The sequence below is a fragment of the Mytilus galloprovincialis genome, chromosome 3, assembly GCF_965363235.1.
Source record: "Mytilus galloprovincialis chromosome 3, xbMytGall1.hap1.1, whole genome shotgun sequence".
In the NCBI taxonomy this organism is placed as follows: domain Eukaryota; kingdom Metazoa; phylum Mollusca; class Bivalvia; order Mytilida; family Mytilidae; genus Mytilus; species Mytilus galloprovincialis.
Genome location: NC_134840.1, coordinates 21,706,982 through 21,722,128, shown reverse-complemented (window position 1 = coordinate 21,722,128; position 15,147 = coordinate 21,706,982). Strand labels below are relative to the sequence as shown.

The window sequence follows — 15,147 nt, the reverse complement described above, 5'->3', positions numbered from 1 at the left end:
GTTTTTTCGCAATGTTATATATAATTAATGCTTAGAAAAATTACCATTGCCTTTTATATAGTTGAATGTGAAACAAGGCAAAAGCAAAAATAGTATGATAACTATTCAGATTTCAGGGAAATAGAAATGTATTAACCTTTATATTTTATCTTATATATATCTTGTCTATAAATAAAAAGTATTAAAAAATTAAAAATGCAACATATCCGAATACTAATATAGCAGATGATATCCCACATTGAGAGTCAACTGTGTGATAAGAGCAATCAGCAAGATAAGGTCTACAAATTAGTCAACTTAACTGAAATTGTCATCAACTCCTTTTTTGGAAGCTTTAGCTATTATCTTAAGATCTAAAATAGATAAAGACAATCTATAAACAGTAAAAAAAAAATCAGCTAGATAAGATCTGCAAATAGATGAACATCAACTGAGTGCTGGACCAACATCTTTTACTAGTTCATGCCCCAAATGACAAATTTTTAACAATTTTAGCTATTTTCCAATTATCTTGTCAGAAAACAAATTACATCAATCTAAACAGCAAATATTATCAGCAAGAAAAGATCTAAACAAATTTTGATTTCAATTGATGGAAATAGTCCATTGAGGTCATTGTCTTTTTTAAAATGACATGACAACTTTGTTGAGATATCAGAGTGCATCAATCTTACTTAGTGTGTGAAAAATTGATGCAAATGTTACTTATTATTTCAATGTTACATATTTTTGCCAGGCTCCTGGAATTTAAGGTTTTGTTTTTAGCTTGAGAATGAATGTTAAAAATTATTTCAGGATTTTGATATACATGTATATTAACACTAATGCTATATTTTTCCTTATTTTTATGAAAACTGCAAATTCGTAGTTTTAACATACTGCGGTTATAATTTCATTTATATTTAAGGGACAAAATAGTTTTTAACTATTAAATGCAGTTTGATTTTTATATGGATTAAAATTTAATTATAATACACTTGGCCTTGAATGTCTTAAACTGTGTCTATAGCCTCGATTATAATGGCTGTTTGTCTTTTAATATACATACATTTAAAATGATTTCATTCCTCATCTCATATTTCATTTATAAATAAACAAAAACAAGAAAATGATAGGTATGAATGAACTTACAAAAAACAATCTTAAATGAAAACACCAGGATATGAAGATTTAATTTTTGTTAGTTTTTGTAGAACTTTAAATGTGTCTTTATTATATCTTATAAAGCTACAAGGATTGGACAGTGCTTTATAAAATGTAAGTTATAGCTTGGTGTGGCCATTTTCTAAACATTGCTGTATTCAGATATTTTATGCTTTAATTGATGATGAACTTAGAAATGTAGCTACATTTTAAATAAATTAATTTAAGAGATTGTTTTATATTGGCTTGCAATTTGTTGAATCTATTCTTTGCTTAAAAATTTGTATCTATTTTGCTGATAAGATTAAGATGTATGTTCACAAGTCTCAAACCAATGCATTGCACTATTGTGCTAAATCTAAAGCCTCGGTCACACCTTACCGGATAACTCGAACAGACGCCTAATGGATAACTTTTTTCAATCCATTCATGTCCCTTAGACGTCCGTCCATATCCTTTGCATGTCCGTTAAGCGTAGGTTTTATCTGTTGATGTCTGTTCTGTCCGGTGGAAAATTTTGGGCATGTTCAAAACTTTGAACGGACGTCCAACGGATAAAATGTTCGTTGAACGTCCGTTAGACGTCCGTTTTGTACTGTACTCTTCTGTTTTGTTTCTGTTGTGCGTCCGTTACATGTCCATTATACATCCGTTGGAGGTGTGGAAGATAAATTCACCAACGGACTTCTACGGGATGTTTAACGGATAAAACAGATGTTGAACGAATGAGAAACGGACGTATAACGGATAAAACGGATGATGAATGATTCTGAAACGGATAAATGCCAAGTGAAAATTTCACGTCAGAAATGCCAATGATTGGTATGTCAGGTTTCTCAAGTTCATGAATTCACAATCAATCACCTCTTATTCAGGCCAGACACTGCCCTGTGGCGGCATTTTGAAGAACAAACCAAAACCAGTTACACGGAAACATTTTTATATTTATGTGATTTACATGTATTATTATTGTCGCCTTTAATTTTTCCGTATATCTTGTTCATCCGTTTTATCCGGTACGCTTCCGTTAGGTGTCATTTTTATGCAGTACTCGTCCTTTGGGTGTACGTTCGATATCCATTCTGTCCGGTACGTTTCCGTTTCTCGTACGTTGCATATCCGGTGTATGTCCGTTATGCATTCGTTACACGTCCGTTTTATTCGGTCAGTGCATCAACGCACTCCCAACAGATAACAATGTTGTCAACGGACAACTTTTATTTTCATACGTTAGGCGTCTGTTTGTGCTATCTGGTAAGGTGTGACCGAGGCTTTTAGAATTCAATTTGATAGTTCCTCTAGGGAATGTATCTTGAAAGTAGTACCAAGAGACTTGATTTATCAACACATATTGTTGCTCTTGCTTATATTATAGAACACAGGGGCGAAAAATAATGCATGCATAACCTTATCAATGGTACTTTTCAAAACCCTATGTAACTGTAAGCTGGGCCAAACCCTTGAATTCTTTGCAGTGAGATTTGCTAGTAAAAAATGCCTATAATTACATATGATTTTGCCATGAGTAATAAAGCTGTCTAATTATCTTTGAATCAGTGAAAGATGAGGGTAAATTAAAGTTCCAACTGACCCTAGAATAGAATTGATCTACAAAAAATTACAGAATACATTTGTACTCTGAAATTAATATAGATGTAAAGGAAATTAAAAATATTATTTTGATATCAATTTCATTCTTAACTTACATTCCTTCCCAGAATTAAGTGTTATTACAGATGCTTTTCTCTCAACTGTGAACTTAGATAAATATTTTTGATATTGTAATAAGATCAGTATTTCACAGGATGACTTGTATTTAAACTTTTTCAATAGTCAGCTGTTCATCACATCCATGTGACTTTATGGGACTTAAGATTTAAAATTTTCCTGGGAGTTTCCCTACTTTTCTTATCAGAATTATTTCCCTTAGACTTGACATGTACATCTTCATTTAGCATTTGTGCTGCTTGAAGGAAGGTAATATGCAGGTTAGGCTTATTTTCATATCAATGTCTGAATGTTATTTTTTTTTTAATTATTTATTTTTTAAAATGTATAGTTTTGATCACCAGTGGCGAATGTAAATATAACTATTTGAAACTTTTATTAAATATTTAATAAACAACTCAAAATGTTTTCTCACAGTTGAAGAATTTGTAGGTGAAGTTTCAGGTGTTTATGAGCAGCCTTGATATTTATCCCCGGCTTAGTATATATCTAGGATTTTGATTGGTTAACGCACGTCGTTACAAAACCCATAGCCCCTGGGTGTTGCTAACCCATATCCCCGGACGTTGCTAACCATTATCCCGGGGAACTTCACGCAAGTTTTCCTAAGTTCCATGCTTGCTCCTTGTAAAATATTTAATTCTGTAGATTATCCATGATGTTTGTAATTAAATATTTAATTCATTAACGATTTTGTCCTATTATGCCGATCAATTACACTGAGTGACTCATTCCATTAAATGCATCACTTGACTGCCACATTTATAAGGAATGGGACTACTGACCTTGCTATGCAAATGACCCAAGTTGACGTCACACCATCTATGACGTAACTCTCACGTGTACAACATTGAGTGCCAAATTCGACTTAATCCAGTTTCTCTGTCTCCGTATTAAAAACTTCTTATATTTGACTACCTGTAGGGTTCTACCATAGGTAATACCCTACACCCCGTAAAAAATATGTAAAATTTCCGAATTTCAATAAAACTTTTTTAGATAATGAAAAAACGTTGTTTTTACGTTACACTTTGTACCCGAATTTCCATAAAACTCGCCCGATTCGGACTAAGACCGGGGATAAATTCGTTATCTATGTTCATATCCGTAGATATGGATATGAACGTAGATAACTTATAATATATTGAAAACCTTAAAAAGGAGGAGCATATACTTCAAATCTTTTGTTGAATGAACCATAAACATTTTACTTACTTTTGCAAAGTTGAGGACCCTCAGCAAGATAGTGTAATAGAATTAGTTTTTATGCCCCTGCCATAGTAGAGGTGGCATTAAGTTTTTACTCATGTCCGCCAGACTCTTGACTGTATGACTATTCGTCCATACATCCCAAAATTGGTTTTCATTCTTGTCGAGCCTGCAACTTTTGTTGCAGAAAGCTCGACATAGGGATAGTGATCAGGCGGCGGCGTTAGCTAACTTCTTAAAAGCTTTATATTTTAGAAGGTGGAAGACCTGGATGCTTCATACTTTGTATATAGATGCCTCATGTTACAAAGTTTCCGTCAGTCACATGTCCAATGTCCTTGACCTCATTTTCATGGTTCAGTGACCACTTGAAAAAAAAGTTCAGATTTTTTGTAATGTTGAATTCTCTCTTATTATAAGTAATAGGATAACTATATTTGATATGTGCGTACCTTGCAAGGTCCTCATGTCTGTCAGACAGTTTTCACTTGACCTCGACCTCATTTCATGGATCAGTGAACAAGGTTAAGTTTTGGTGGTCAAGTCCATATCTCAGATACTATAAGCAATAGGGCTAGTATATTCGGTGTATGGAAGGACTGTAAGGTGTACATGTCCAACTGGCAGGTGTCATCTGACCTTGACCTCATTTTCATGGTTCAGTGGTTATAGTTAAATTTTTGTGTTTTGGTCTGTTTTTTTTCATACTATATATGCAATAGGTCTACTATATTTGTTGTATGGAATAATTGTAAGGTGTACATGTCTAGCGGGCAGATGTCATGTGACCTTGACCTCATTTTCATGGTCCAGTGGTCAAAGTTAGGTTTTTTGAGTTTTGGTCTTTTTATCTAATACTATATGCCATAGGTCAACTATATTTGGTGTATGGAAAAATTTTATGATCTTTATGTCAGTAGCGCAGGTTTCTTTTGACCATGACCTCATTTTCACGGTTCATTGCACAGTGTTAAGTTTTTGTGTTTTGGTCTATTTTTCTTAAACTATAAGTAATAGGTCAACTTTATATGTTGTATAGAAGCATTGTTCGCTGTACATGTCTGCCTGGCCTGGTTCATCTGACCTTGACCTCATTTTCAAGGTTCAGTGGTCTTTGTTTAGTTATCTTGGTTAATGTTAAGTTTATGTGACAGTTGTAATAAAGCTTAGCTTTATACTTAGGACTATCAACATAATATCAATGATTAGTATAGAAGGCGAGACATTTTCAGCGTGTGCACTCTTGTCTAACTTTAGTTTAGTTTGCCTCAACTAAATGTTATGAAACTTGTAATAAACAATGCTGAATATCACAATACATATATCAAGTTTGAATTTTGGTGGCGTAATTTTTACTTTTTTAGAGTTATGCCAATTTACAAATGAAAATTGCTGAATTTTAAGTATTCGTTCGTAAACTATATATTGGAACAACCAAATGTTGTGAAACTTGTGCACAATGCTTTATATTACCACAAAATTCTGACCAAGTACAAATCTTGGTAGCTTCACTTTTACCCTGACAGAGTTATGTTCCTTGAAAAAGTATGCAAGCAGGGTCACCATTACAGTAAATTATAATAAAGGTCACATTTGGTCCATAAAATAATAATAATAAAATGAGGTCATAATATAGGGGTTGATATTATTATAAAATCGGTAGAACCAGGTATTTCCATTTTTGGCTTAGCTAATTTTGAATATGTGTGTGAGTTTTATGCATATATATATGTACAAGAATTTGAAATATGTATACTGTTTAAAAACACTGAAAAAATTTGAAATCATTAATTAGACTAGAACACACCCACAATATTTTTAAAAAGACCCCCAATCCTTTTTTGAGGAGTGAGACATTAAAGTGATATTTCCAAATTCATGTCCCTAGGTTTTTTTTTCATTCAACATTTTTAAATTGGACAAATGTATAAAGATCAATGTTAGAACCAGTATAGATTATTTATCTCTGAAATTATATGATGGAGATATAAATAGTGGTAAATTTTACTGTTTATCAAAGACTAAATGACCTCAGTTGCATTAAACCTTTTTTTAAAGTGTTTATATACAGGTTTAAGTGTTAAGTAAGTAATTATAAGTACCTTTGACATGTTTAAGTATATTATGTACATGTAACAGTATTTAACTGTAACTTCCCTATAGAAATGATTAGCATCTTACAGTTATATTTATATCCTGTTATAAACTTTACTCTGAATTACCAAAATTGAATTAAAATAAGAGGAAATATAAAAAAATACACAACTGCAATGTACAATGAAAATATTAGAATTATTGTTACATTCATACAAAAGAGGTCCTGGAATGTTCACTTGATACATAGAAATTAGAATAGTGTTGTTATATTAAAAATCTAATTGTTTGAGTTATGTGATTAATATTAAATGATGGATTCAGACATGGATTTATTAGGTGAAGTGTTTGATTTTATGGTTGACAATGACTACCAAGAAGCTACTAAGGAATTGGCTATCATTTTATCTGTTGGTAATACTAGGTAAGAATTCATAGACATCTCACAGCAGAGGAATGAAATGCCTATTTAGGTCTTTCCCCTACATGAGGAAAGACCTTATTGTTTTACTATTTTTTTATTCCTTGTTCTTTTTGTTTTTTGATAAGATTGGTTTGAGTTTTTTTATGCCAATGAATTATTTGCAAGCAGAGAAGTATGTAGCTTATAGAGAAAGTTTTATTGCCATTTAAACTGACCAAGGTGTTCATCTATGAAATTAGATTTTAAACAAAGCATGCTGTTATTGCAACAATTACATTATTTGTAAACTGTTGAAGGAACAGCAGATTTAACATTAAAGCAGGGCTTTAACTAAACAGCATTGATTAAAAACACACATGAATACAGCCAAAATACAAGAAACTTGAAAACAACTTCTTCAAAGCAACTAATTTACGTGAGCTAATTATAATAGCATCTTTTGCTATCAGATATATAACGTGAATGCAAATCGTCGCATATATATAAAACTTGGATCTTAACCTATTTAATTACATTAAACAAATTTGAATCGCCTTACAATGGGATAGTTAGGAATAAAAGCTCAATGAAGTATCCACGGAAATAAGTTGGTTTACAGTATATGATTACAGACAAAATACAAGAAGCTGTTTAAGGAACAGATACAAAACAAGGCCCTATAAATTACACTGATAAAATCAATGTATATGATTAAGGATGTACTTTGGTGAGGTTTTAGAATTTGTGTCAATTGTTCGGACTCCTTGGTGTTTTTCCATACAACACAATGTAAAATATTTTGCCCCATAACACCCATTTATTTTTTCATATAAGATTTAATACCTCATGAAAGATCATTTACCAAAATTTTAGAAGATTATTAATTTTCTTTCTTTTGTTTTGAGACCCGATAATACCAATGCAAATATAAGGTAAAAGTCCGAGTCAGTCTTTCCCCGCCATATTTTAAATCTCAAATATCTCAAAAAGGAGGTCCATGACCTATAAATATTTTTAGCTTATATTAATCCTTAATTGATGCTCTTCCAGGTTATAGTACCAATTTTAACTTCTTAATTTATTAATTTTCACCTAACCTCACCTAAGTACATCCTTAAAGTCAAAATATTAGAAACAGTTTCAATTCCATGCTTTGTGCTGTATATGTAATGCAAGTACCATATGTAGGGAAAAGTAAACAGTTTACTCTATGTTTATTCAATATACATGTATGTGTGGTTTTTCGATGCTGTTATGATATATGCTTTTGTGACTTAGGTGACCAAGTAATGTTAATTTCATTTCACCTCTGGACTGCCACTAGGGGATAGGGTATTAATAATTGAATAGTTCTGGCTTGAATCAAATACACGCTCTTTCAAATCAATAAATATAGTACACTTTTGGTAACTGTTTGACATATATCTATACAAATCATAATTAAAGCCTGTCACTTTAAAGTAATTGGTTGACATTTGTCTTTACAAAACATTGGAGCTTGTCACTTTTTTCACAAGAGAGAAGATTTGAATGCGTCTTTTACTTCCAAAATATAACAAAACATGACTAAAAAATAAACAGGTAGTTATATTTCAAGTTTTATGGAATACAGCCTGTATAAAATATTAGGTGATTAGATACATTTTTCTGTTCATCTTTAAGATTATTTTGTATGCAGATCTTCTCCCTAAACCTGTGAATGTTATTCCACAGGAAACCTAAATAATCTTCATCATACATCTTTTGGTGTTTTATTTTTTGGAATGATATTTTGAGTTTTTGTAATTTGTCAATTTCTTCATGAGGGAATCAATTTATTAGTTCGCCTTCAAATCATGACTTTTGGGGTTACCTATCTTATAATAAACTGGTAAGTTCTTAACCTTTTGCCTATATCCTGGTGGTAAGTGTCTGTTAAATTTAGTACCATTATAATTTTATTTAAAATGTGCAAAGAAAGCTTGAGAAGCCATTATATGAGTTAATTGATCCAGTCTGTCTAAATCATTGGTAGTTATCTGACAAGGGGTTACCAACCCTGACAAGTATGAAAGGGAGGCTATCAGCTCTGATAAAAATGAAAATAAAACACATGTGCTGTTAATTATGATGCATGTAACATGTAAACTTGATAATGTAGAAACGTTGATATTTATCACAGACACCATTTAATCTGATTTGTTGTAATGTTTTGTTATTCAGTGCAATAGTAGTGTATCATATTTAATTTATATTTTTTGAGTTATCTCCCCTGAAATATGATTTTTCAGACATTGCATGGGGTATAACAAATATGTTTAAATATTAATTTTTGATCTCAACATAAGAGTACGTATCTCTTGCTGAATATTTTATCTTAGAAAGTATTCATTTACCCATACCAATAGAATATTACATCTATATTTGAATGTAGTTTTGAATCACTAGAAAATAAGGAAACTGCTAAGCAGCTGACTTTTAAAATACACTTGGTACCAAGCTTATTCACCAACATGATTATTGAATTAAAAAACACACAACCAGACTGACTAGAAGCAATCACACTACCACTGCAGGAGTTATTTGCCTGTTTGAAATGACAAACACACAACAAGAGCATTCAACCTGCCTCAAAATAGGCAAGCATTGTCTTAAGACAACCCAATAAACTGCCTCTGACTAGAGACAATCACAAGACCATTGAAGGAGGCACTTCGGTGTTGAAATGAATATCAATTATATGGTCATTTTTTTCTTTCTCATAAAATTCCTTAGAAAAATAAGGATTTTCTTCTCCGAGGAATAGATTACCATAACCATATTTGGAACAACTTTTTGGAATTTTAGGTCCTCTGACTGCTCTTCAACTTTGTACTTGTTTGACTGTATATTTTTATCCAAGCGTCACTGATGAGTCTTTTGTAGAAGAAACACGTGTCTGCCATATTAAATTATAATCCTGATACCTTTGATAGCAATTGGACTTTTTTTAATTTACCTTTTTGTCAAATATTTATACATGTATCAATAAATGTGCAATACAAATGAATTTACCTTTTGCCCAAGATCCTTCAAGAAAAAGGAAAAAAGATGGTTAGGAGGAAAGTTATCAAAAGTCTTGGACTTGAGAAATTAGTGCACATTTCAAAGATGGTGTATGTGTTGAAGTGATGTAATAATTCAGAGTTATCATTTAATCAGTCAATGGGATTACATCAGAATCTGCAGATAAAAGTTAAGTGAAAAACCAAAAACCAGTTTCTCAGTAAATATTTGCACACAATATAATCAATAAATGGGGATAGGTTTCTTAGAATTCTCAATCAATTTGATGACTAATTTGGACTTTGATTGAACTGTTATAGTAATGTGATATATAGTATTGATGAAATTGACATATCTATCAAGATAGTTAATTAATTCTTAATCCTGTACTTTTATTGTTTTTGAGGTAACAACTGATTTCTGCAGACATATTTACAACAATTGGATTATTTTTTTAGAGAAAATTAAGGCAAAGAAATTGATTTCTTTTATAATTTATTCATGCTAACTAATAGTTTGAGATAATTGAAAGATGTTAAGCTGTAGGATTATCTAGGTGCATATTAAGCATCAATGCCACTTGGGCATACAGTTTTTAAGCATCAATGTCACTTGGACATACATATTAAGCATCAATGCCACTTGGACATACATATTAAGCATCAATGCCACTTGGACATACATATTAAGCATCAATGTCACTTGGACATACATATTAAGCATCAATGCCACTTGGGCATACAGTTTTTAAGCATCAATGTCACTTGGACATACATATTAAGCATCAATGCCACTTGGACATACAGTTTTTAAGTTTGTTCATCCATTCCAATATTTATTTCTCAACTTTAAGTTAAGTTTTAGGTTTAGAATGAGGCATAATCAAGAATTATGTGACCTAGATTACATGCTTCAGTTAGCATGTTCATGCTGTCAGTATATTGACATGATGTAGGTGAGGTATGAAGATACAGTTTGATTTGATGTTAAGATGATGAGGACAGGGCATAAAAAGCACTGTGCCACACAGTAAATCTAAACAATTTGGACTATTATGTCACTTTGGATGATATAGTGTATGCTTACCTTAAGTTTTTCAGAGAGACTTTAGGTAGAAAACCTTGGTCAAAGTTTTACATGGCTTTTGTATAGGGATGGTTTTGTATTTTGTCTGCAGCTTTATAATTTTAAGTTGACTTTTAACAGCTGCTATTATATAAAGGCAACCACTTCCTTTTTGCCTACAGTTTGAAATTTTACAGCAATTATTGTACAAGGAAAACTTTCATCAAACTGTTCTTGGCTTCTATGAAAGGAAGTTAATGTATTTACAAATTCAATGAAACACCAAGTTTCACCCTCAACATCTTAAAAGAAGTTCAATTAAGTTTCACTCACAATATTAGAGTATTACAGAGAAATTTTGCTTACTTTAATAGGTTTTACATCAATTTAGTTTAAACCAATCAGTACATTGTGTATAGGCATCAATGAATCTTGATATATATAGCAGCTAATAAATAGTACCAGTGCAAAACACTTCCACTCACTCTTACTAAAATTCCTGGCCTTCGTAACCCTACAAACTATGTAAACCACATATCTGTTCTGTCAAACAGAAATTTTATAATGGTCATCGTACTAAGATGTTTACAACTGCTGTTGGAGATGAACATTTAAGATATATCTGTACTGACAAGTCAGAAAACATTTATCATATTACCAGGTGGACTTTGGATTAAAGCAGCTGACCCCTATCATCTTTTTTCTAAACAGAACTTAGATGTCATTATTTATTTTCTTTTACAGATGTGAATGTTTGATATTAGGATTAATGAATGTAAAAGAAGATTTGTTTATTTATTGTACTACATAAATCTGGAAAGGCCCTGTATGTTTATACTTAGTAGTTCACTGATAGAACAATTATTGATGAGAACTCTGACAAATTGAAGAGAAATACAGATTATGTTCATATTTATGGACATATTATCATTCATAGAACAGTATTTCATTAGCCAAAGAGAATACTTATATTTATAACACCTGTCAGACAGAAGGCATTCTCAATCTCATAATCATTGTCTGCAAAAATCAGTTGTTACCTCAAAAACAATAAAAACAGCTGATTTATATCAATATCTCTTTTTTTACTTTCAAGGAGGTTTTAATCAACAGGATATTTTTAATGTCATTTGAACCTCCTTTGCATTTTGATATAGAGTCTCTATGGTCAAAGAGAAAGTGCTAAATCAGCTGATTAGTTTAAGTTCAAGAAGATCAAAGAACATTTTAAGATCTTATTATGAACAAAAAACTTTCAACAGATAGTCTTAAGTTAACCTATGAAAACATGTGATAGATACCAGTAAATCATATACTAAATTTCTTTGAATTAATCTCTATAAAAACATATATTTTTCAAAAGACATGTAAAGCTGCCAATTAATTTTTTTTTATCTAAAAAACTTATTTTAGATTGATGTTACTTTCAACAGGTGATAAAAATTTCAGTGTAAATATCCATCTTAATTTTGAAAGACTGTTTGTCTGTTTTGGCAGATTCCCTGTTCAGGAAGCTTGAATTTGTGTATTGAAAAACAATTATATTCATTAATAAGATTGAAGTATTTGTAACTATCAGTGAGAAGCCAACAATGCATGCTAAGCTGCTCATTGTTGAAGGCTTCACAGTGCCCTATAGCTGCTAGTACTTGTGTCATTAATGATTTGGGCTCTTGTGAAGAGTTGTCTCATTGCCAATCATACCACATCTTCTTTTTATAAGCAATAATAAACATTAAGACTAGGGTATCTTCATAGAGACAACTGCTTATTGTTGAAGACTGTGTATTGACCTTTAGATGTCACTTGGTTATTTATTGTCATTTGTTGTCATTGGGTTGCTGTCTCATATCTTTCATGTATAGTAAATAAAGTCTACTGAACCTTATTGATTGTATATAAAGATGGACATGTGGTTTACCTAAGATTTATTGTTACTGAGGCAGGCTAATTGAATTATTACAGGTAGGTTTCACAGGTGTAAGATTTCACAGCTGTAAAATACTATATTTCTTTCAATCAGCTGATTTGTATGGTCGGTTATGAGTAATACAGGCTGTAGGTCTATTAGTGATCTATGGTCAATATATTTCCTGATTGCTGGAATTATTTGTTATCAGTAGAAGATTGAACATTGAAGTGATTGTGGAATCTTGGGTCATTTTAATTGAAGTTTATTTTCATTTTAAAAGGATAATTTTCAAGATTACTTGGTCGAATTTGATTTCTCTATAGGACTGATGTTATTGATGATATGTTCATTGTGACTATCAGTAGATTATAACATTGTAAAAGGATTATCGTTCTGATCAGATAACAAATGAATTTAAAAGATAAATAGTGGATTTAACAATAAAATACATGATTTTGAAAATTTCACTTATCTCATGATTTGTAATTTCTGTTATATTTTGAATATGTGGGAACAATATTATGTTTGAAAGATTAAATATCAAATTAAAGAGACATAATTGTGATTTTTGTGTTTTATAATCTCTGTGGATTCCTGAACCTTCGTTGCAATGATAATGACAATGATTTCAGAGATTTTACTTTTAACACTATAATAACATGGAATATATTAGCTTTATTGTGATGAACAAAGAATGGAATATTTAGGTTTGGATAACTAAAGTTCTTGAGCTAATCAGAAAAGACAAGAATTTCCTTTGTGTGTTTGGTAAATTAACTCTTTCTGATCTGTAATGAGAGCTGTCATTCTAGACTTTCAGTGATGTCATCTTTAAACTGATGTGTCAAAATGTATGGTAATTCTCTGCATTGCTGTGAAAGGATAAAATACATGTGTTCCAGATGGTGTTAAAGTCTGCAGATGTGGGATTTTATATTCATGCATGTATTTAAAAATGCTGGACTAATACAGATTTAATTGACACATTTTTTGAAAATGTCATTTAAATCGTACTGACTGTGATGTTTTATTGATATTTGACTTTGGATGTTGAGTCTAAATTCTTTATCGAAAACCCAGACAATTGAATAATTTTTAAGTGTTTTGATGTACAACTTTAGACAAGATTTTTAGAAATGATGCATCTGATTGAGAGCTCTACAATTTTCTAATGTAATTTACTTGAAAGTATATACTTATTGTGACAGCTGAGAAATGGATAGGACAATGCTATTTTGTGGATTTGTTGAAGGCGTGTGGCCTTGGGATAGAAGGTAAGCTAGATTGTCAATAATGTATTAAAGTAGTACTAATACTGCTTAATTTGTTGAGTGATGATGCATCTGACATAATACATTATATGCTAAATATATGATAATGTCCTATGCCTTTTTGGATATAAACCTTTTTGCTGCCTGTATTTGATGTCTTTGAAGTGGGTTGAATGCAGTATAGGGACATGTAGTTGTTTCCATATTTTCCTTGGTTTAATTGGATTATGAGATCTCTCATATGCAATCATATTACTTAACATATTGACAAATGATTGACTGAATTAGAAAATTTATTTAAATTTTAAAAATGAATACTTTTTTATGATTGGAAAAATATATCAAAAACTAAATATTCACAATCATGAATTTAACATATCATGTAGAAATTTAGTAGATGTACTTATCTCAGCTAAACATTTGACAGAGCTGTTTCTCTAATTGAATTATGATTGTTTAATAGATGTATTTAGAACACTTGAAAATGAAAGAAATCTCATTATAAAGATGCCAGTGCGTACTGTTTGATGTATCTCTGGTTTATAAATGTTTTGATTATTTTATAACTAGTGTGGCAGGAATCTTTCATTTCCAGGTTTGATGAACAGTTAATGGGGCGTTAAATATCTGATTTTTATGAAATCTGGTCTGACATGGGATTATGGTATAATTTTTTAGAAGTAATAAAAGAGAAAAATTTACGGTTGTAATTAAATAGATGTTTCAAGAAGAAGATAAAAATGGGGCTTTTTGGAGGTATATTGGTTGCTGTAGTGTAGGAAGGAGAGACATGAAGGAACAATATTAACTTTGTATTAGTACTTAATCATCATGCATGGTCTGATGTCAAATGGTATTACTGTGGAGGAAAACAGTGTCTTATATAGTTAACAATTTAAGATTGCTGTCTGGTTAACAAATCCTACACATCTCCTTTTATTCACATCAGGTTCTAAACAAAGTCATATAGCAACTGATAATAACGATAAAAATTGAAAGATATCTGTACACCATCTCAATCCTCCAGACAGGAAGAAAAGCATGGGATTTAAATATGGTGACAACTTTCAGCCTCATAATATGAAATAATGATCAAGTACTTTTTAAATACATGTACCTGATATTTATTCGATTAAAAAACAACAACAAAAAATTGGTGAACATTTTAGCCACAATGGAATTATTGCATTGCTGTTATACGAAGGAAGAACAATGAAGTGAATATAGTACTCCCTTATTTTACCTCAATGTTCAGAATGTTTGTAGACATAACTTTTAACAACCAACTATCAAATTAT

General features: G+C 31.2%; 1 protein-coding gene across 14 annotated transcripts in view; it reads left to right on the top strand.

Annotated features, from left to right (window-relative positions):
* LOC143067409 (phosphatidylinositol 3,4,5-trisphosphate 5-phosphatase 2A-like) overlaps positions 1 to 15,147 on the top strand; it is an 82,287-nt gene that overhangs the window by 18,118 nt on the left and 49,022 nt on the right. For 5 of the 14 annotated variants that reach the window (XM_076240648.1, XM_076240659.1, XM_076240646.1 and 2 more), the window contains exon 1: positions 6,347 to 6,598. The exons of 3 other annotated variants lie outside the window; for them this stretch is intronic. In XM_076240648.1, the coding sequence (XP_076096763.1) occupies positions 6,486 to 6,598 (113 nt within the window). In that variant the 5' untranslated portion in view covers positions 6,347 to 6,485. Of the gene's footprint in view, positions 1 to 1,227; positions 1,258 to 3,016; positions 3,132 to 6,346; positions 6,599 to 13,279; positions 13,853 to 15,147 lie in introns of those variants that run through there. 6 more of the 14 variants (XM_076240652.1, XM_076240651.1, XM_076240653.1 and 3 more) reach the window with 3 other exon arrangements.